General features: G+C 40.9%; 2 protein-coding genes across 5 annotated transcripts; one reads left to right on the plus strand and one right to left on the minus strand.

Annotated features, from left to right (window-relative positions):
• Positions 1–184: 184 nt before the first annotated feature.
• On the minus strand, positions 185–4,544 carry atp5fa1 (ATP synthase F1 subunit alpha). The gene is made up of 11 exons (XM_083901188.1): positions 4,414–4,544; positions 3,539–3,614; positions 3,203–3,372; positions 2,755–2,928; positions 2,274–2,440; positions 1,495–1,795; positions 1,185–1,409; positions 998–1,105; positions 765–909; positions 511–661; positions 185–417 (listed from the first exon to the last, which is right to left on the minus strand). The coding sequence occupies exons 1-11, from the start codon at positions 4,471–4,473 to the stop codon at positions 339–341; spliced, it is 1,656 nt and encodes a 551-aa protein (XP_083757314.1). The 5' UTR covers positions 4,474–4,544; the 3' UTR covers positions 185–338.
• Positions 4,545–5,491: 947 nt separating this feature from the next.
• ark2n (arkadia (rnf111) N-terminal like PKA signaling regulator 2n) lies at positions 5,492–14,116 on the plus strand. 4 transcript variants are annotated; one of them, XM_083890431.1, is made up of 4 exons: positions 5,492–5,672; positions 6,758–7,660; positions 12,988–13,099; positions 13,198–14,116. In XM_083890431.1, the coding sequence occupies exons 2-4, from the start codon at positions 6,826–6,828 to the stop codon at positions 13,385–13,387; spliced, it is 1,137 nt and encodes a 378-aa protein (XP_083746557.1). In that variant the 5' UTR covers positions 5,492–5,672; positions 6,758–6,825; the 3' UTR covers positions 13,388–14,116. The 4 variants fall into 4 exon arrangements, with proteins under 4 accessions (XP_083746557.1, XP_083746555.1, XP_083746556.1 ...); XM_083890432.1 differs by lacking the exon at positions 5,492–5,672 and adding an exon at positions 12,376–12,546 and having other exon boundaries at positions 6,765–7,660; XM_083890429.1 differs by lacking the exons at positions 12,988–13,099; positions 13,198–14,116 and adding an exon at positions 9,328–9,923.
• Positions 14,117–20,243: the final 6,127 nt, after the last annotated feature.

Genomic DNA, 20,243 nt, shown 5'->3' on the forward strand with positions numbered 1-20,243 from the left:
TATTTAAATCAGAGTGGCGCACTGTGCTTTGGCTGCTGCTGGTGCTTCATAACACATGTTGATAACTCAATAGCAAGATTAGAGTGAATTGTGAAAAGCAAAACATTCCCTTCCCCACAGTGCCATATTAAACAAAAAAAAAATGTCCAAACTACTGTGTCCCAATCACCAAAAGAGGCATACATCAGTTGGAATACTTTATTCTCTGTTGGTAGTTATCTGTACATTAAAGATCAAGTGCTGCTTGAATTTTTTTCATTGCTCAAGTTGGCAATAGAAACTACAACTGACACAGCAGTATGCAAACATGAAGACAACCAGACTAAAAAGCCTCACTTTTACTCAAAGCTGGAGATGAAATTCAATACAATCTGCTTGAGCTTGACATCAGATTCTTCAGAGATTTGGCCATCAGCCCTGTAATAACAGGAACAAATAGATAACATTATAAAATTACAATGAAAAGAAAAATAAACACACATTCTGCCCAGTGAAAGCTCTTGAACTTACCTAATAGCTGCCAGCAGGTCTTGTTGCTGGCTCAGGACGTGTTGCAGGAATGCCTTCTCGAACCTGGTGATTTTACTCGGCTCCATTTTGTCCAGGTGTCCCCTCACACCAGCATAAATAACGGTCACCTGTTCCTCAATAGCCATGGGAGCTGAATACAGTAGTATAGAGTTACAAGGGCTTTATTTGCTCACACAAAAAAACGACATCTACATTGTCAATATTCAGCGCTGAAATGAACAGTGAATACTCACAGTACTGCCCCTGTTTCAGCAGCTCAGTCAGACGGACACCACGGTTCAGCAGCTGCTGGGTGGCAGCGTCCAAGTCAGAACCGAATTGAGCGAAGGCAGCCACCTCACGGTACTGCGCCAGCTCCAGCTTCATGGTGCCAGCCACCTGATGATGGACAGAAATCAATGAGTCAGAATGAAAGATATTGATTGTGATGTCAGCCGGAAGACGGGTGACTTTGAGCGAGTCTAACCTGCTTCATAGCCCTGGTCTGGGCAGCAGAGCCGACACGGGACACCGACAGACCCACATTGATGGCTGGACGGATACCCTTGTAGAACAGCTCAGTCTCCAAGAAGATCTGCAAGAGAAAAAAATGTCACTTACAGATTTTTTTTCAACTTTTTTTGTGATGAAGTGTCTCTCAGTCCAAATCTAACCTGTCCGTCTGTGATGGAGATGACATTAGTTGGAATGTAGGCTGACACGTCGCCGGCCTGTGTCTCGATAACGGGGAGGGCTGTGAGGGAGCCGCCGCCAAAGTTGTCATTCATCTTAGCAGCTCTCTCCAACAGACGGGAATGCAAATAGAAGACATCGCCTGGATAAGCCTCACGACCAGGGGGACGACGGAGCAGCAGGGACATCTGACGGTAGGCAACGGCCTGAAGAAAAGATAGTTGGAGTGAATGCCATTGTGTATCCAAATTGTAATTCAAATATTTTACTAAAACAAGTTTAAAGCGTCACCTGCTTGGACAGATCGTCATAGATGATCAGTGCGTGTTTGCCGTTGTCTCTGAAGTATTCGCCCATGGAGCAGCCGGAGTAGGGGGCCAGGTACTGCAGTGGAGCGGCATCAGATGCAGTTGCAGACACCACAATGGTGTATTTCATGGCATCTGCGTCAGTGAGCCTCTTCACCAGCTGAGCCACTGTGGATCTCTTCTGTCCAATAGCGACATAGATGCAGTACAGCTTCTTCTTCTCATCAGTTCCCTCGTTGAAGCGCTTCTGGTTGATGATTGTATCAATGGCGATGGCAGTTTTGCTGCAACATAAATTTAAAGAATAAACACTGGATAAGGAACAAACAGATCCGTGTTTTGCATGAACAATTGTCTATCTGGTGCTTAAAGGCAAAGTATTGTCATGTTAAATTCCCAGATAGTAATCGGGGCCATTTTTATTTTTGTTTTAATGTAAAACAATCTTTTATTTTGCGTTCATGCCTCTAGATATTTAAATGACATATTTTTTGGAAGGGACATTCACTTTGTTATTTTGAAGTGTGACTTAATTAAAAAAAAAATATATTCATGTGCCAATATTTAAATGTACTTACACTCATGAACTGACAAAAGAATAAAACAACCAGAAATAAGTCCAATTACGACAAAACACTGCATCACCACATACTGTAACATACATATTACTTTGTCCAGAATTAGTACAAGCACTTTAACTCCAGGTACATGATTTCAAAGGCATCGGAAACAATTGCGTTTTCAAGTATTCACTCCTCTTACCCAGTCTGCCTGTCTCCAATGATCAGCTCACGCTGTCCGCGACCGATGGGGACCAAACTGTCCACGGCTTTGATGCCAGTCTGCATGGGCTCCCTCACAGAGATACGGGGGATGATACCGGGGGCCTTCAGACCCACACGTCTGCGAGTATCGGAGCCAAGAGGACCCTGCAAAGAATATGAAAGAGAAAGCCAATGAAGACCATTTACCAGCTTTAGATATGTGGCTGATTATATGAGCTGAAAGTATCTGATAGTGAACATTTCTCAAGAAGAAATTCAAAATATGAGATTTACTGTTATTCTTTGTGTGACTAAGTGACAGTAGTTGGTTGAAAAAGACATCATCTTTAGAAACTTTATTTCTTTAATTTCAGACATATTTTGGACAAACACTGACAAACAAGACTGAATGTGAACTTAGTAGAATAATAACAAAAAATGGCAACCATGTGCACTGAAATATAATTAAAGGTAAATACCTTTCCATCAATGGCATTTCCCAGAGCATCGACAACACGGCCCAGCAGCTCCACACCAACAGGAACATCTACAATAGCACCGGTTCGCTTGACAATGTCACCCTCCTTGATCAGCTTGTCATTTCCGAACACCACAACACCAACATTGTCGGGCTCCAAGTTCAAAGACATGCCCTGGTCCAGAAAACAAATAACCGTTACTCACACCCTTCTATTTATTTTCATTGTGAAATTCCTTGTAACTCTTGAAAAGTGCATTTGAGCATGTAACAATTACATGAACAGGTGACTATCAAGAAGCAGTAGCAAGACTAGAACATGTAATTGTCACATCCAAAAATCCTGTTTACTACAAAGCAGGTTTGACAAAAAACAGTAAGTGGTGTTTGATTCAATCTGCTGTATTTGTGCAAAGGTCAATATTTGAGGAAGAGTTTATGAGTCTTACCTTCAGACCAGAGGAGAACTCCACCATCTCCTCAGCCTGTACATTCCTAAGACCATACACTCTGGCAATACCATCACCGATGGACAGCACGCGACCAGTCTCTTCTAAATCAGCACTGGTATCAGCTCCCAAGATCTTCTCCTCCAGAATGGATGATACCTCGGCCGTGCCTTAAATGTATTTAATGTGTTAACCGAGCAAGCTTGGGCAAAAAAATAAAAAACTTCTAAGTCCTAGTCCTAACATCAATATTTTGGAAAACTTGTTGTAGAATAATGTTTGAAATTAATGCATTTCCTTTAGCAGTAGTCCAATATGAGCTAGGAAAATACTGACCCGTTTTCTGCAGCCATGGACGGCTGGTGTGTAGATTCCTGACTCCTACACATGCTGCTGCGACGTTCTTTGATACCTTTAAGAGAATGGAAAGTAACAAAGGAATATATCTTTTTCAGTCAGAATAAGTGGATCATTAGTTATTATAGCCACAATTAATAGTTATTTTAATAATCGATTAATATGTCAATAATTGTCCCCATTAATCAAGTATTTGTTTAGTCCATAAAATTTCAGAAAATGTTTAATAACATTGATCAGTGTTTCCCAAATGTGGAAATAACAATGTTTCTCAAGTGTCTTTTGTTTTGTCCACAAACCAATATTTTTTACTTACAATGATTTCTTTGTTATATAGAGCAAAGAAACCTAAAAATGTTCACGTTTAAAAAACAGCTTATCACTGAAATGTCTGATTAAAAGGCTTCGAGACACTGGGGAGTTTCCAAATGTGTAAAAACACAATTCAATTAAAAATCACCAAGTCAAACCAATATTGTGTCCGGATTTCAACAAAATTATAAAAATGCATTTTATAATACAAAACATTACCAGATCTTAGCCTGACGCAGTGAAAGCCATCAACCTGGACTCAGAAGAATCTGACCTTCAACACTGCATTTTCACATATGTTAATAATGCATGAAAAGATGTTATTTAATGTTATTGTTTTTTCATCATTCATTAAGTACAGCATTATCTAAAGGGTGGTTTGTTGTAGCTGCCTGTCATTAACAAACGTGAACCGTTGGGAACTAGCACTGTGAAGGGCCCGGTGTCCTCCAACACCACAGCGGCTTTCCGCGCGCGTTTTAAGACATTTTCTACACGAACTAACCACACAACAGGGATAGAATTAATATATAGATGCTTACAAATCCAGCCCGTCGAGGCAAGGTGCGGACAAGAGCCGCTGCGACGCGAACTGACAGCATGTCTGTGTCCTACGATGTCAATCCTGCTCCCGAGCGGAGAGAGAAGGATGGCGGACACGGAAGCAGATTTGTAGAAAGGTCACGGTGACCCGGAAGTACTTCGAAATAAAATGCATATTTTCTTTTCTTTTCTTTTCTTTTCTTTTCTTTTCTTTTCTTTTCTTTTCTTTTCTTTTCTTTTCTTTTCTTTTCTTTTCTTTTCTTTTCTTTTCTTTTCTTTTCTTTTCTTCTTATTTGCATAAAACTGTACTGGTCGATAATACAATATTTTTTTGGAGCGGTGCCCCCTGTTTTTCATCAGTTTTTGTTGTATACCTATATCACATATCACATATTTCATTCCAATAATGTTAAATATGTTCAACAAAGTCAACTTAAAAAGTAAATATAATCTTTATATATTATATAATTTATATTCTATATATTTAGATTTCTATATAAATAGTTAATTTCTCAGACAATTTTAAGAAATGACATTGTGCCACAATATTATTTTTAAATAATCACCTACTGTTCCAATCACCAACATATTAGTAGTTTTTACTGTACATATGAACAAGAATTACGCCTGTATTCATCAAACATTGAAGACAAGTCAATACCTTCCAATGCATTTTACAAAAAAAAAGCCTGTGTCCAAGACCATGACGTAATCGTAATGGACAATAAAACATAAATGCATTTAATTTTCAACTTTTCCCAGATCACACAACAGGTATGTCCTTATTTCCTCTGCTTATTAAGGTGTTGTGTTTTGATTGTATGGGCATGTCAGTTTCATAAAATCCAAACTTACAAATCACCCTTTTAAATTGTGTCTGACTCTGACTCTATCAATTCTGAATATCCAGAGGTTGGAACAGCCTGTCCTGCAGTACTATGTCACCCTGTAGTACCAGTGTTCCACCACAGCGGGCGCTCAGCCACGGACAACGAGCCGGAAATGGCGCATGTAGCTTTGTGAACGTCTGATGGAGACATTTTACAATAAACACACACAGCTAGCCTTCAACGGCCAACAGGGCTCGCAGAGGCGCGAGCACGCTGCGCCATAACACGTTTTAAATCTCCTAACTTATCAGTAACTGAAGTATATTTTGCAGGGCAGTGTTTATGCATCGCACATCAAAGAACTTACAAATTAACGAAGATGTGGACAAGTCTTATGTCGGGGAAAGAAGATTATAACTAACGCCGCGGTAAGTTGTAACTAGCACAACCGCTTTTGAATGCTAAATTGCTCAGATAAGGTTAGCTGCTGGTATTACCCTTCCTGTTTTACCACTGGCTAGATAGATACCACGTCCATTTATAGGATCTTGTAAGACAGCTGTCTTGTAACGTGAATATGTTTCCACGTCTTGCCGATCTCTTCTCGCCAACTTTCAGGAGTATAAGGTTATGACCGAGGTTAGCATTACTACGCAGCTGTAACTAGTGTCTAGATCCTAGCCTGTGTTAGCATCAGCTAGCCGGTGGCGCTACTAGTTATAATCGTTACTTTAGGCACAAATAGTGTCTTAGTGTACACATACTTAAATTAATGTGACTGTGGATGTTTAACAGACACCAGCGTGTCAATTCTCAGAGTCTGTGACTTCTGAAAGTGGAATAAATTACAAATAAAAGGGGACATTCATTCGTCTTAGAAGCTAGCCAATGTTAAGATTCACCAGCTATACATCTTCATGGGCATTAATGGTCATCATTTTATTTTTGTTATTTATTTAAAGCATTTTATTCAAATCTTTGCTGGAAAAGAAAATCATCATCAATTATGTAACGTATTTTTCCAACCATTGAATTCACAAATTGAGTAGATTGTAGCAAGAGCAACAGCAATTATTAAAATAATAAGGAATCGGATTGCAACAATTCTGCAACAATGGATATTTACATTACATTCTGCAAGTGTGCAGTTTGTGCAAAGTCATCATTGGGATTTGCATTGTTAATTTAAGTCACTGAGTGATTTAAGATTAGTGCATAAACATAAACAATTAATGATGGTGCCTGTTGTTGAGGTAATGACTCTGAATGACCAGTATAGTAGTAATGCATTTATATCTTATCAAAAGAGTCCTTGAAAGTAAGGGTGAAGATCTTGTATTTGCCACTAAGTTTGAAGTTATACTCTGCGCGCATGATCTTTGAAGTAACCTGGATGCAGTTTAATACCAGTCGCTATTGCAGCTACATTTACAACAATGTAAAATGATTTTGTAAAAGTTGCTGACATTTGTGTTGTTCAAGTAATTTTAACTGGGATTTGACTTTTCTCCAGCAGGTGAGCTGTTGTCCAGGGACATTGGTCCATGTTTATTGGACCTTTGGGCTCTGGGCTCAACTAGGATGAAGATGGCTGATTCAGAGAAGACAGATGAATTTGTGGATGCTGAGTGCCCCTCAGAGTGCCTTTATGAAGCACAATCTGCCATGGCTTCTGTTCAGGGAGAGCAAGATGAGCATTTGAAAACAGAGACCACCACTAGTACCAGCTCACCACCAAGGGAAAAAGAGGCAGACAGTCCTTTGCATACAGAGGGTGAACAGAGTCTCCTCTCCATGCCATGCCTGATGAAAGAGCTCCGCAGAGACTCCCCAGAGTCCCAGCACACCTCTACGGGGAGTGACAAGCCTGTATCTCATCATGTCTATGAGAGTGACTCGTCAAACCCCTGCATGCTTTCCCCCTCATCCAGTGGCCACCTTGCAGACTCTGACACACTCTCCTCAGGGGAGGAAGGTGCTGCTCCTCCTGTAGGTGAAGAGGAAGAGGGCCATATGGAAGGTGTAAATGATGCTGGGCAGGCTGGAAGAAGGCAATCTGCCACAGCGACAGGAGGGAGGAAGTCTCGGCGGTCACGTTCAGAAAGTGAGATGCCTCCCAATGCAATGGCTGCAAAGAAAAACCGCTGCCAGCCTGCAATGGCAGCAGCCGGAGGGCAGGAAAAACAAATCAACGGCAAGCTGGCAAAAGTTAAAGGTCATCGGAGCCAGAAACACAAGGAGCGCATACGTTTGCTGAGGCAAAAACGAGAGGCAGCGGCACGGAAGAAGTATAACCTGCTGCAGGACAGCAGTACAAGTGACAGCGAGCTCACGTGCGACTCCAGCACCAGCACATCTGAGGATGAGGATGATGACACTTCAGGAGGAAGCAAGACAATCAAGACAGATATTCCAGGTAACACCCAGTGTTCACATTACACGCCTTTTGCACAGTGCCAACACTGTCCAGGTTAACAGTAGCAGCAGCCACTTAGATATCCCATATATATCTTGTAATGGTAATTGTAATGAAAAGGCACATAGTCTCACACACTCACAGCTAAAGGTAGACCATAACAACAAGATACTTAATGCTTTGTGGCAACATACATCATAAACATGTACAAACTTTGTCAAAACTTTGTCTGTGTCTTCAGTCTTTTTTGTTTGGTTTTCTCTCACTCATTACCTGTCTCCATTCACAGTGTCTTTAGATATTTAGATTGTATGTTTAGATGGGCTGATGCCCAATCACTCATAGTAATACAACATGTGTCGGAACTTCTCATCATCTGCATGTGATTGAAATCTAGTGGACAAACTCCATTGAAAAATATTAATTGAGCTATATTACTCTAATCTGTATTGTCAGTTCTGCAGTGCAACAAGCGAGCCATGTATGTCCCTCGCCTTTGCTGTAAATAGACGGTGGTGATCTCACTGTGTCAGCCTGAGTTGTTAAACTCTGCAGCTACTGTTTCATTAATGTGCTATAGAATCATAGCCCTAGACCAGGGAGTTAAGACCCAAAACATATTGTTCATGCTTTGCCATGTACTAAGCAATTTAAGATTTATGTAATGTTTTCTACTGAGAACTTTTAGTGGATGTTATTTAATGCTACTATATGCTGTAGTATATCCTGCTCTTCTGTCTCTGGCTTTTAAATATTTTTCAGATCTGTCACTGTCCTACCTTTACTTTAGGCAATGAAGCGTTGGTTCTTTTCTGATATGGCTTCTCTAGCACTTTTAGAAGTTGGATATCTTTTGTATAAGCAACTCCAACATGATACGGTGAATGGTTGTTCTGTAAACTAAACTAGGACACAAAGGTCTCTCAATAGGATCAAACACTGACAGTGTTCATCCACATCAGCCATGTGCTTGTCCCCTTAGTTAGAGTTATGTAGTTATGTTTTCTGACTCTTGTTTGGTTCTCTGCAAGTTAACTACTACATGGTTAGTATGCACAGGCCTGCTGTCTGATACTGGTTTTGTGGTCAGTTTGTTCACTATAGACTGATGTTTTTCTTGTGATTTCCATTCTTAGAATATCCTGTTGGCTTAGTTCTAGTTGGTATTTTCTCTGTTATATTATATATTCACAATTGAACATGTGGGTCATCCGTTTCATTTGATAAATTATGATGGGAACAATTTTGTCTGGTTAGATTTTTGTTTTTGAGCCACTAAATAGATGGAGTGCAGGGATTATTTCAGAAGCTAATATAGTTAAGCTTAATCTGTTGTCTTTGCATCACAGGTTTGTAATTATTTTTGCCTTTTTAATGGGTGTGTTCACCTAAAAGTCTCATCAGTTCACACATTTTCCAAACCAGTCGTCAGACATCCACTTCTTTCTTTAGGGATCTGTAGTAATATTCTACGTTTTCAACCATTTTTACATCCCGCACACAGATTTGAGAGCTACAACTGCATGATTATAGTCCATCAGCATGAAAGAGTCGATCTGCACGTAACCAAAAACAAACTGTCATTTCCTCTTTAATACAAAAGTCCACCACCGAAGCATAAAAGTGCCACTGAATTTTCTTATGGCTTGGCCTCAATGTCTTTAAAGCTGGCTTCAGACGTGCATCGGAGAGATCCAGAGTGGGCGCCCAGATTCATGGGCTGCTGGACAGCAGCTCATGGGACAGGAACGGCATCGGCAGCGTTCTGGAGGAGGCCATGACACGCTTTGCCGTGATGCAGCGCCAGACTGAGGAGCGCTTCCGCATCTGGATGGAAAAGCTAGCACACCTCGACTCGGACAACGACTCGTCCAAGCGCTCAAGTGACGCCCATGAGGGGCAGCAGCCTCACTCCCAGGGGGCACGGCCGTCCCCTCCCAGTTCCTTTTTACCATCATCAGAGTCCGCGGAGACTATGGCTGCCTACATGTTGGCACGAGACAACAACAGTCTCACCCCCACCCCGATAAATAACAACAACCTACCTGAAGTGGTCACTCAGAATGGAAATCTAGGTGTTCCAGACCCTGGTCTCTTGAATGTTTAGATTTAGCTTCTTCACTCCTTGCAGTTTCATACTTTGATCTTACCAGGTGTAGAATTAGTTCATACAGGCCGCATGGCAAAGGCTAAATTATGTGAGGTCACTGAACAGAGGCACCATCAACAGTAGCAGAGCCCGAGCTGGTCATTTGAGGTTGACTGTGCAGACCTGAGGCCCAGTGCATCTGCTGGCACTGAATCACTGTGAGATTTTTTTTAATTCTTTTTTTTAATTCAACAATTCAACTCACTCGTTTGATTTCTGCAGTATCTGCGACAGAGACACGATGCAAATCTCATTGGACTGTTGAGTCGGGGCTCTAATTCTTTTGCTTATTGTATGGCTTGTTTTTGTTTATCAAAGATGCCATCACACACACACTTACACACAGTAGCTGATAATGCCATAAGAGACTGCATTACAGCACCTGGGCGGCCATCTTAACAGTGTTAGTTGGGTGCTGCTGCTTAAAAGCATGTGCCTTTGACATGAAATGCTGGGAATGATAGATAAAGCATCATCATATACTATTTGTTAATAAATCAGGTTTAACACCTTTGATTAATATTGTTTCTCCTGAATTTCATCGGCAGTTTGCTTTTAAATAAATCAGGATTTAAAAAAATCTTCCGTCATCCTTTTAATTTGGTGGCATAGCTTTATTAACATCAAAACATTTAAACATAGATATGCCTATAAATATAACGCAATATACTAACCCACACAATTTATAGCTTTTTGAAAGTTATACAAATTAATTAGATTAGCGGTGTTTACATTTTTTAATAATTGCCTTTCTGTTACATCTGCTGCTATTGCTGCCGGTGTGCAGTAACATGAAACTAGTGAGGGAGGAATGATTCCCACTGTTTTATTTTTAGTAGCCTATGTGTTGTTTACAGGCATCAGATAAGACATGGGTTTCTTTGTTGAGGCCTTTAGCTGCAATACCAAGAGCCTCAAAATGTCACTTGGAATATTTGCCTACTTTATTTTCTTTTTTTTCTCTTTCATTTGTATTGGTCTGCCAGCTTGGCCTGTGTCTCCACAAGAAACTGCGAGCTCCACCGATCGTCTTTTAAAACGAAAAAGCCCAGGCATTAAACTTTTAAACTTCCCTGAAAAACACAGCAGCAGTAGAGCTGCATTGTGGTGCATGGCAATGTTTACTGAAAACCCACTGATGGTGATTATTAAGTGGCCTTTTTATGGTTCAAATCCTGTGGTCTTTGAGGTGGAATCACACTCCTCTTTAAACGTCTCCTCAAATGACTCTTAACTGATGTAGATGACCACAGCATTCCTAACACTGCTAACATTATTGACGCATCGGACACTGAAGGAATCTTTGGCCTAATCATATTTATAGTTAGGATGTTACAAGTTGTTTTCTCTATGTGTGTATGTAGCCCAATGACTGTCAGTTTTACAGAACCTGAAGCAGACTGCATCGTTTCTCCACCTGTTTGCATGTGATTATATTAGTATACAGAATGTGCAAGGCCAAACTAGTTTTCATCAGCAGCATGTTTGCAAGGTATAGCTTGCTTATGCTGATAAAATGTTACTTTCGGAACATTTGTTTTTAGTTGTTTTGAATCTTGAGTTTTGTTTTCTCTTGGCCTGTTGGTTTTCCTTCATATTGTGTGAATATTGATGTTTTTGTTTTATTGGTGCAGTTTTTTTGTTTTTTTTTTGCCATTTTTTGGATTTTACTGGATCCAACAAACTGCCGCCTTGCATTTATTAAAACTGAAATTACCTTTAAATCTACCGTTTTGTCAAACATGGTAAGCAAAGCCTTACAATGCATACAATCACAAACTGTGCATCAAAAAAACTACACAACAAGGACAGTCTGTCGTTTACCAAAGAGACTATCTTGGTTTACATCAGTCACTTTTCTGTCCTTAAACACAGGGCCTTTTACACTTTTGTGTGCTCATTTTCTCCAGTTTTCACCGGAACCTTCTTATTTCAGTCTAATCAACTACACACAGAACAGAGTTCTTATAATACTGGCTGTCCAGGCAACCCCGAGTCACACATGAGTCTGGACATCTGTGTGTTTCTGTGCGTCTTCTACAGACTCCTATGACAGGGTAGAACAAATATACATTAGTGCTCCTTCACGGTTATTCTTCCACTGTTTTGGCTTTTATTATCGCACCAAATTATCACTCACAAAGTAGGATTTTATGTTGAAGTGTTTTGTAATGACTGTATTCTAGTGTTGTTTTATGTGAATGGCTGTTACTTTAAGAGCAATAAATGGAGAGAAAAAAAAAACCACACAGATACCGTGAAATGGTGATTAATTAATTCACTGCAATCGAAACCACTCTGTCGCTTTTTGGAAGTGATTATAAACCTATTGACGGTTGTAATAAATCATGTTCTGCTCATCCAGGGCAATCAAGCTGTCTGAGCCGGAATATCATACTTCACTATCGGTGTGAACTTCTGGTGAAACGGGGTGTTTCCGTGTGTGTGTGTGTGTGTGTGTGAGACGCAGCAGTTAGCAGGGCGACACATGCACATGCGTCCAAACGGAGTCCCACTATTCCGAGGGATGATCTGAGTAATGAAGTGTTTTCTTTGTTTTCTGCAGACGGGCCTCCAGTAGTGGGTCACTATGATATTTCAGACACTGATTCTAACCAGGAGAGTATGAGTGTGGAGACAGTCCGGCCCACGGTGATAAAGCATGAGCTAAAAACGCACAGAGGCCAGGATATGGCAGCTCACTCTGGGTGTGTAAGAGCTCTGAGCTCTATTTCAGGTCAGTTACAAACCCAGTATCTAAACTGATCATTTGCTTTGCTCTCTGGGGGAAGATGGGGCAATTTAGTGGCTTTGGTGTCATGAATAAGCAGGGGAAGCCTTATTTATTTCAACACGATTCTGGTACTGCTCTGCGCTGCGCCTGGCTTGTATTTTGGGCTATTTAAGGAGTTTCTTTTTATTTCAAAAGACTGACTAGTCAGCATTGTTACAATCTGGATACAAAGTCCACCATTTATGTTGTGTCCAGTTGTCTAATGTGTCACTCCATGCTCCAGTGAGCCTTTCCAAACACAAGTGTCAGATTCATCGTTGTTTTGGTTCTGGTGTTGTCTGTGTCAAAGCAGCTGCAGTCTTCATGTGTCAGCAGGGCCTGAAGCTCTCCAGTGCTCCCGGGCCTCCTCACAATGTCTTGACTGTTCCTCTTTATGTGTTTCAGGCCATGTGGAGGCAGACCTGTCGCACAAGGAGAGTTTTCAACGCAAGGGACAGATTAACGTCGCCTCCTCTGACAGTGAGGTGGAAATCGTCGGTGTGCAAGAGAAACCGAGGTAATGGAAACTGTTGTATATCCAATGCCCCCCCCCCCCTCCTCCCCCATGCCTTTTACCAATTAAATTAAAATATTTAAAAATGTTCTTCACTCCAGATGCGCTCACCCATGTGGAGGTGTGATAAAGAGTTTGTCCTCCTGGAAGGAGAACTCAGTGGAGCAGTTAAACAGCACAAATCAACCACAGCTCTGGACTACTGTCTCTCCTCAGCCTGACTGGGTGTCCCCCCCCGAAGTGGTGGACCTCACACTGGACGAGGACACCGGGCACAAATACCTACTCTAAACAACATGTACACTGAAGACCTTCCTCATTTCTTCCTCTCGCTCCTGACCCTCACCTCCCGTGTTACGGCTGAAACCCCACCCTAGTGTTGCGGCGTCGCCTGCGACTGCTTGTGGACACTTACTGCTCCCAGAGCACCGTTTGTTTGTTTTTTGTTTTTTAAACTCACTGTTGAACAATCATGTATCAAAGCCATTCTGCTGATGTGATTCCCCCCCCCCCCCCCTCCCCGATCTTGGCTAATGTCAGCTATGAATTTAGTTGTAATAAAAATGGCACAGCACTTCAAATGTAGGTGGAAATGTACACAAAAAGAGTGATTTATCTGTTAATCATAGCAATATTCTCCGTTGATGTAATACCTCAGTTGGCCCGTAATGGATTTTGTGCTGTGTGCTTGCAAAGCTGTACAGTGAAAACTTCCAAGTTGCTGCTTGAAAGCAGGTCAGTATCACAATATGTCTGGTGACCTGTTTCACTAAAACTCTGAAAGGCGTGTTTTTCGGACTGGATTCGGGCGTTTTTATCTGCTCTCACCTGCAGTCAAGTCCAAATGGCAGCTGGTACACGCTGTGTTGTACAGTAGACGGTAGACAGGAACGTTAGCTTTTGTTTTGAACAGTCTCACCACTGGTTTCATATTTAGTTCTGCTTTATTCTGCAGAGGCCATCATAAGTACAGCCTGTGCTCTCATAGTCGGAGAATGAGCGTTTTTTGTTTTTTTTTGGTTTTAGTTCATCTTAAAAGAGTCGTCAGACTTTTTGGGGAAATGTTTTCTTCTTTAATCGTCGTTCACTTTCCCGCATAATCAGCTTTTCTCATGTGGCGTGAAACCCTTTTTCTCTAAATTCATGGCTCTTGTTTTCTTTATTACCATGTTACAAAACAACTTTTGGAAAACCACTGGTTACATTCAAACTCTGAGGGGGAGAACGAAACAAAAAAAAGCACATATGTCACAGACACACTACGAAACATGGCTCATCTCCATCTTGTTGCTGTACGTGTTTTGAGGTGATGGGGAGGGGATTATGGATCTTTTTGTTCCAAGATATATTTTACGCTGGACGACCACGTCCCGGTTTGTGAACCCGTGAATGTATGACCGTGCAACACTGACTTGGTTGCATGTCTGTTCTGAGTGGAGGCAAACACCTTAAAAACCTCTGGGGACCCCTTTATACCAACTAAGGAAATGTATCTTCCATTGAATACTGCAAAACAAGTTGGCCTGAATGCCTTGAAACGTGCACTATTTTTCTTTTAGAATGATATAAAGCTTATTCTTTTACCTTTAAAGCAGTGGAATTTGTTATCCTGACAATTCATATTTTAATAATAGATGTGAATATAGCACACGTATATAAAAGTGAGTAGAGGTGGCGTTGAGTTTGTGCCCTTGTGTGGGGCGTTTATAGAAGAGACAGTTCCTGTATGAACTGTTCTTACCCTGATGCTCAGGGCCTGCTTGGTCTCTTTCCCTTTATCTTTGTTTTTTTGTTGTTGTTTTTTAAAATAACGATCCAATCGTCATACACACTTTCAACACTTGAGACTTGTTGTTTTGAACTTTGAATAATACTTTCTTAACGCGATGCTTGAACATTTTAATATCTGCTGGTCACAGAAAGGGAAAATATCCTAAATATAAGAAATTAAACCAAAGTCTAAATGAAATATTATGTTCTCAGTTTAACGATTGCTTCTTTTTTTTCTTCTTCTTTTAAATATAACTGCATAAATTTATTTGAAAGTGTGAAATGGATTATATTTCATATTCAAGATATAATTTAAGATGTGATACTTTATTCCATTGGCCAGGTTTGTTCTGCTTCTACTACTGTAGTGTCAGTCCTTTTATTTACAGACCACTTCTGCTTCCAAAATCCATTTTCCTGTTTTTCCTTGAGATTATTATGAAACTTTAGTGAGACATTGCTTGTCTGTAGAGGTTTGGTAGAGGATAGGGCAGTGGTGCTCAACTATGGTTGCACATTGCATGTTTGGTCACATCTTATAACTTCAAGTCAGATATTACCCTCATTTCCAGTCATTTAACCATGCGCCTCTGTTATTTTTATTTCCTGTCAGTATTTTAAATTAACATCAACAACAAAAAAAAGGGGTGTTTATTTTGTTGCTTCTGCAGTTTGATGACTTCTTTATGAAATTATGTCTGTAGAACAAAAAGAAGAAACTATTTTGAAACTAAATAAATAGAACGTTATTTAATGACCCTTTTGTGCAGACTGAGTTCATTGTGGTGTTGACGTGCTTGTGACTGGATTTCAAATGTCTGGTGATGAAATCTGATAAATTGATTCGTCTCCCAAAGTTTTTCCCTTATGTAATAATTAGAGAACGATTCGGGTGACATTTATATTTTCAACCTTTACAAACAATATACTCAAATTCTACTTTTAAACGTCCAGTGTGGAAGAATTATTTGTGCCAACTAATGGTGTAGAGCAGGGGTGTCAAAGTCAAATGACCTGGGGGCCAATGAATGTCTAGTGAGGTCAATAGGAGGCTGGCCTAGAGAACAAAAAGTGGGGGATAAAAACAACTTTCGACAACTTTTTGTGTCTAGCTCATTTACGTAGGGTGCAAATTGCCAAAATTCAAAAAGGCCGACTTCCTGTTGAGTTGAGGCTATGGTCTTCCCGCGAAATTTCGGGAAATTCAGAACTCAATCTATGCCAAAGTTAAAGGGCACTTCCTGTATCGTGGCGAATGGTCGAAATTTGCCAAGGGTTTGGTCACTTCATTTTGAATCCGCAAAACCTTTCGACAACTTTGCTAACATTGCTCCTACATAGATTTGTAGGAACGTACGTAGATTTCTAGGAACGCACATAGATTCGCAAATCGCCAAAATTCAAAAAGGCCGACTTCCTGTTAAGTTGAGGCTTTGGTCTTCCCGCCAAGTTTCGGGAAATTCGGTGGAACTCAATCAATGCAGACATTATAGGGCACTTCCTGTATCACGATGAATGGTCAAAATTCGCCAACGGTTGCCATGGTCATGCCGTTTTGAATCCGCAAAACCTTTCGACCTCTTTGCTAACGTTGCTCCTCCATAGATTTGTAGGAACGTACATAGATTTCTAGGAACATACATCGATTCGCTAATTGCCAAAATGGACGCCAAAATTCAAAAAGGCCAACTTCCTGTTGAGGTGAGGCCATGGTCTTCCCGCCACGTTTCGGAAAATTCAGTGGAACTCGATCTATGCCGACGTTATAGGGCACTTCCTGTATGGTGGCAAATGGTCGAAATTCGCCAATGGTTGCCATGGTCACGCCGTTTTGAATCCGCAAAACCTTTAGACAACTTTGCCAACATTGATCCTTCATAGATTTGTAGGAACGTACATTTATTTGTAGGAACGTACATAGATCTCCTACGTAGTTTTGTAGGAACGTAAATAGATTCGCAAATCTGACTTGGCTTTAAAAACGCGGCAGACCACAGACACAAAGAACTTCGTAAATGATGTTCAACATTTTCATCCTGAGAAAGAACAGACGAGACGATCTAGCCAAGATGCACATTTGGCGTTTAATCAAGCGATTTCAGGGAGGCGATTCTGGGGTTGGGATCTCACCGAAACTCGCGTGATTTAACGTGACTTTGGAATATAAACAAATGGAGGCGGACAGTTAATAGCTGTTGGATGGAAACAACATGACTTTCCCGGTCAACTTGCTCTCATTGGTTATTGTGGGGTTCTGCTGAATCGCTGTTCAGTCATAAATATCACATGTCACGTGATTAATATTTAGGATTTGAAATCGAGAATACTCTGATGCGTCCAATGACGTTAAAATCACGTCTGATAATCCCTCGCACTACAGGATAATCTGTTCAAATCAGCCTAAAAAAAAAATGCACCCACGATTGTCAGAAGGCCTAAATCAGGACCGAAATCTGGCCAATTATCCTCCAGTGTGAGACAGGCTTTCAGTTTTTCATGTACCAGGTTTATGCGGGTAGAGTTCTTTGTTTCCAAAATAAGCTTATGCTGCACAACGTGTGTCAGTCCGGGCTGCTTCACACATGCCGGAGCAAGATGGTGACCTCTGTAAAGCAAACCCTTGCCTAAAGTACATATGAAAGGCTTATTCTAAATATTGATAAACCAAACAGTTGCTATTTTGAAGCGATTATATACTAATATTACAACACACTGGACCTTTGAAAAGTTGACCGCTCCCTGTAAGTGAGAACAATAAGACATCCCAGTGTGTGTGCGTGTGTGTGTTTTTATCTTGTGTCCAAACAGTCTAGACTATAAGACTTACTGTGAACAATGCAACTTCACCCTCACCCACCAAAGTTGCCTGCCGGGGTCAGAGGTCACGCCGTGACACCTGCCACTAGGGGGACATATGGAGTTCACATGAGGAGGACAATGAGGGAGTGGAGCAATGCAGTCTGCGGGGCCCTTTCCCTCAAACCAAAGGAGCCCTTCAGCCAACTCTTTTCACCCTGGAGACAGAACATCAGCTGTATGCTAATTTTTACAGGGCAGTGGTGCGGCGGCCTCACAGAGCAGTGAATGTGCGAGCTCGCTGACAGAAAAGAGAATCCTTCCTCCCTGCAGATGTCCTTTCAGTCTCCCGGTTTAGACTCGGTGTAGTAAAAGTGTGCTGTAAAATGCGAGTTTATTCAGAACGACGGTTCGCTTGTTAATGGCTACTCCAACCACCGCCAGAGGGCTTAAAACCAAGAAAAAGAATGCACTGGAACAACTTCTAATTACCAGTGAACATTACATGAGATGTTATTTTGAGTCTCTGCTCAATAAAGTTGGAATTACAGAGATTATTTCTTGTTTTTCTTACCTCCTCTCACAGAAGAAACCCTCATTCATAGTAGTGTTGTGGGCATTTTTTTTCCTGATTTGGAATTGGACATTTTAGATAACATTTAAGTAAATCTAATGATAATGAAAGCTACTGTTTAAACCAAGGTTTATACATGTAATTCCATTAAATAGAAGGTAATGGAATTACATGTATTTAAAAGCCCTATGCCTACTCTTTATTCGTGTAATAAAGGCACTACAGTGGTTTGAGAAAAGTAAAGATCAAACGTCTTGTTATTTTTAGGATAAAGGAAACTGATTGCAGTGGTTTGACCTGCGCTGATAGTAAACTATTATGAAAGGCTCTTTGTGTGGCACAGCAGGCTTAAAGTATTAGATGGTGGGAACTGGAAGGCAAGGACATATGGGACTAAGAGTTTTGTGACCCCCGCAGCCTCCCATGCCCATCTGTTCCTTCAACCCTCAGGCTGAACACTGAAGGCTGAGAGCCTTTCAGGAATCAGGACAGTTTTCAGCATAGCTGATGTACAAACAAATGGTACAACATAACGTGTATACGAGGCAGTTACATCACAGAGGAGTTATGAAGGTAATACATATTACTTAATGCTCTATGCAGAGCAGATTATGCTGCTACATTTACCTGATGACTGTCCGTCAAGGGACAAATAATCCACTGAATCAACTGGAATTGAATTCGTCCTTAAATATTCTCATTACAGGCAGACAACTGAGAAGTGGGAACACAGAAGTCACACATGTTTAGTGTGAAGATCCTTTCGGTAGTTCTGTGCAAGTCTGATGAGTCAGCGTTGCGATCGCTCGTACAAAAACGACCTGCCAATTCTGACTAATTAGATCAGACGTCTACGAAGCGAAGACATTTTGTGAGTTGAAAAAGTACTGAACTTTTTACTTGAGGAAAAAGCACAGACATGCAACTAGATAAATATCCACCCCCATATAAATATGGAGACATATAAATATCCACCCCCATTGTATATTGATAGAGATGATGAAGAAGAATTTCCTCAGTAGAAATACAGATTATTAGTGACTGTTACTGATTATAAATAAGCAAACTCAATTGTTGTTGGGTAGTTTAAAAACCATGAACATCACTTATAATGATGTTTTCTCTTGCTGTAACAGGAAACAAACAGGTGGAACTAAGTTTTAAAAGTATGACTCAGGTCGACCCATCAGGCGTCAGACATCCAGTGAGTCAGCGCACACATCATCAGCGCCCTGAAGTGTTGTGTCAGTGCTGGGATTATGTTGACATGGACACCGGTGATCGCAGTATTGACCTTATGCATCATTCTGATTAGGTTAATTGAGTCCAGCAAATGATCCAGGTTCACAACCCAGTTGGATCGAGTGCCTCACTGCTCTGGTTTCCTCCCACAGTCCAGACACACGCAGAGGTCAACTGACCGCTCTAAATTGCTCGTCGGTGTGAATGTGAGGCTTTAATGGTTGTTTGTCTCTGTCGGCCCCGGTGACCTGTGCAGGGTGTGCCGCACCTTTCGCCTGACGGCAGCTGGGATCGGCTCCAGTGACCCGCGACAATCATGTGGAGGATAAAGCGATAGACAGCGGATGGAGTCACACATAGAATATGATTTTCAACTTATAGAGCAAAGCAAACATTACACTGAGGGAAACTCTGATAGGATTTTATAATCTGATTAAGACCTACTATGGTGAAGGTGAGGGCACCAGCATGGAAGTCAAGGAGGTAGCAGCCTATTTAGCTACTGTTATATAGATAGATAGATAGATAGATAGATAGATAGATAGATAGATAGATAGATAGATAGATAGATAGATAGATAGATAGATAGATAGATAGATAGATAGATAGATAGATAGATACCAATATCTCAGCTTGAATTAAAATGTCCCCAGAGGTAGCATTTCAATAGAAATTCACAAAAAAATATCAAAACCAACTCCACACAACTCTCGCACTGCAGATTTAAGGCAATAAAAGGCAGTGTCTGTGATCTTGGGCCTCGTT

Source organism: Microchirus variegatus, assembly GCF_963457635.1.
Source record: "Microchirus variegatus genome assembly, chromosome: 1".
Taxonomy (NCBI): Eukaryota; Metazoa; Chordata; class Actinopteri; order Pleuronectiformes; family Soleidae; genus Microchirus; species Microchirus variegatus.

Bases quoted from the DNA above. Each gene is read 5' to 3' on its own strand.
- atp5fa1 (XM_083901188.1), bottom strand. From the start codon at position 4,473: ATGCTGTCAGTTCGCGTCGCAGCGGCTCTTGTCCGCACCTTGCCTCGA. The intron at 1,410-1,494 runs GTGACGCTTTAA...TCTTTTCTTCAG, and splicing joins ATGACGATCTGTCCAAGCAG to GCCGTTGCCTACCGTCAGAT. The intron at 418-510 runs GTAAGTTCAAGA...CTGTTATTACAG, and splicing joins GACCTGCTGGCAGCTATTAG to GGCTGATGGCCAAATCTCTG.
- ark2n (XM_083890432.1), top strand. From the start codon at position 6,826: ATGAAGATGGCTGATTCAGAGAAGACAGATGAATTTGTGGATGCTGAG. The intron at 12,547-12,987 runs GTCAGTTACAAA...TATGTGTTTCAG, and splicing joins AGCTCTGAGCTCTATTTCAG to GCCATGTGGAGGCAGACCTG. The intron at 13,100-13,197 runs GTAATGGAAACT...TCTTCACTCCAG, and splicing joins GGTGTGCAAGAGAAACCGAG to ATGCGCTCACCCATGTGGAG.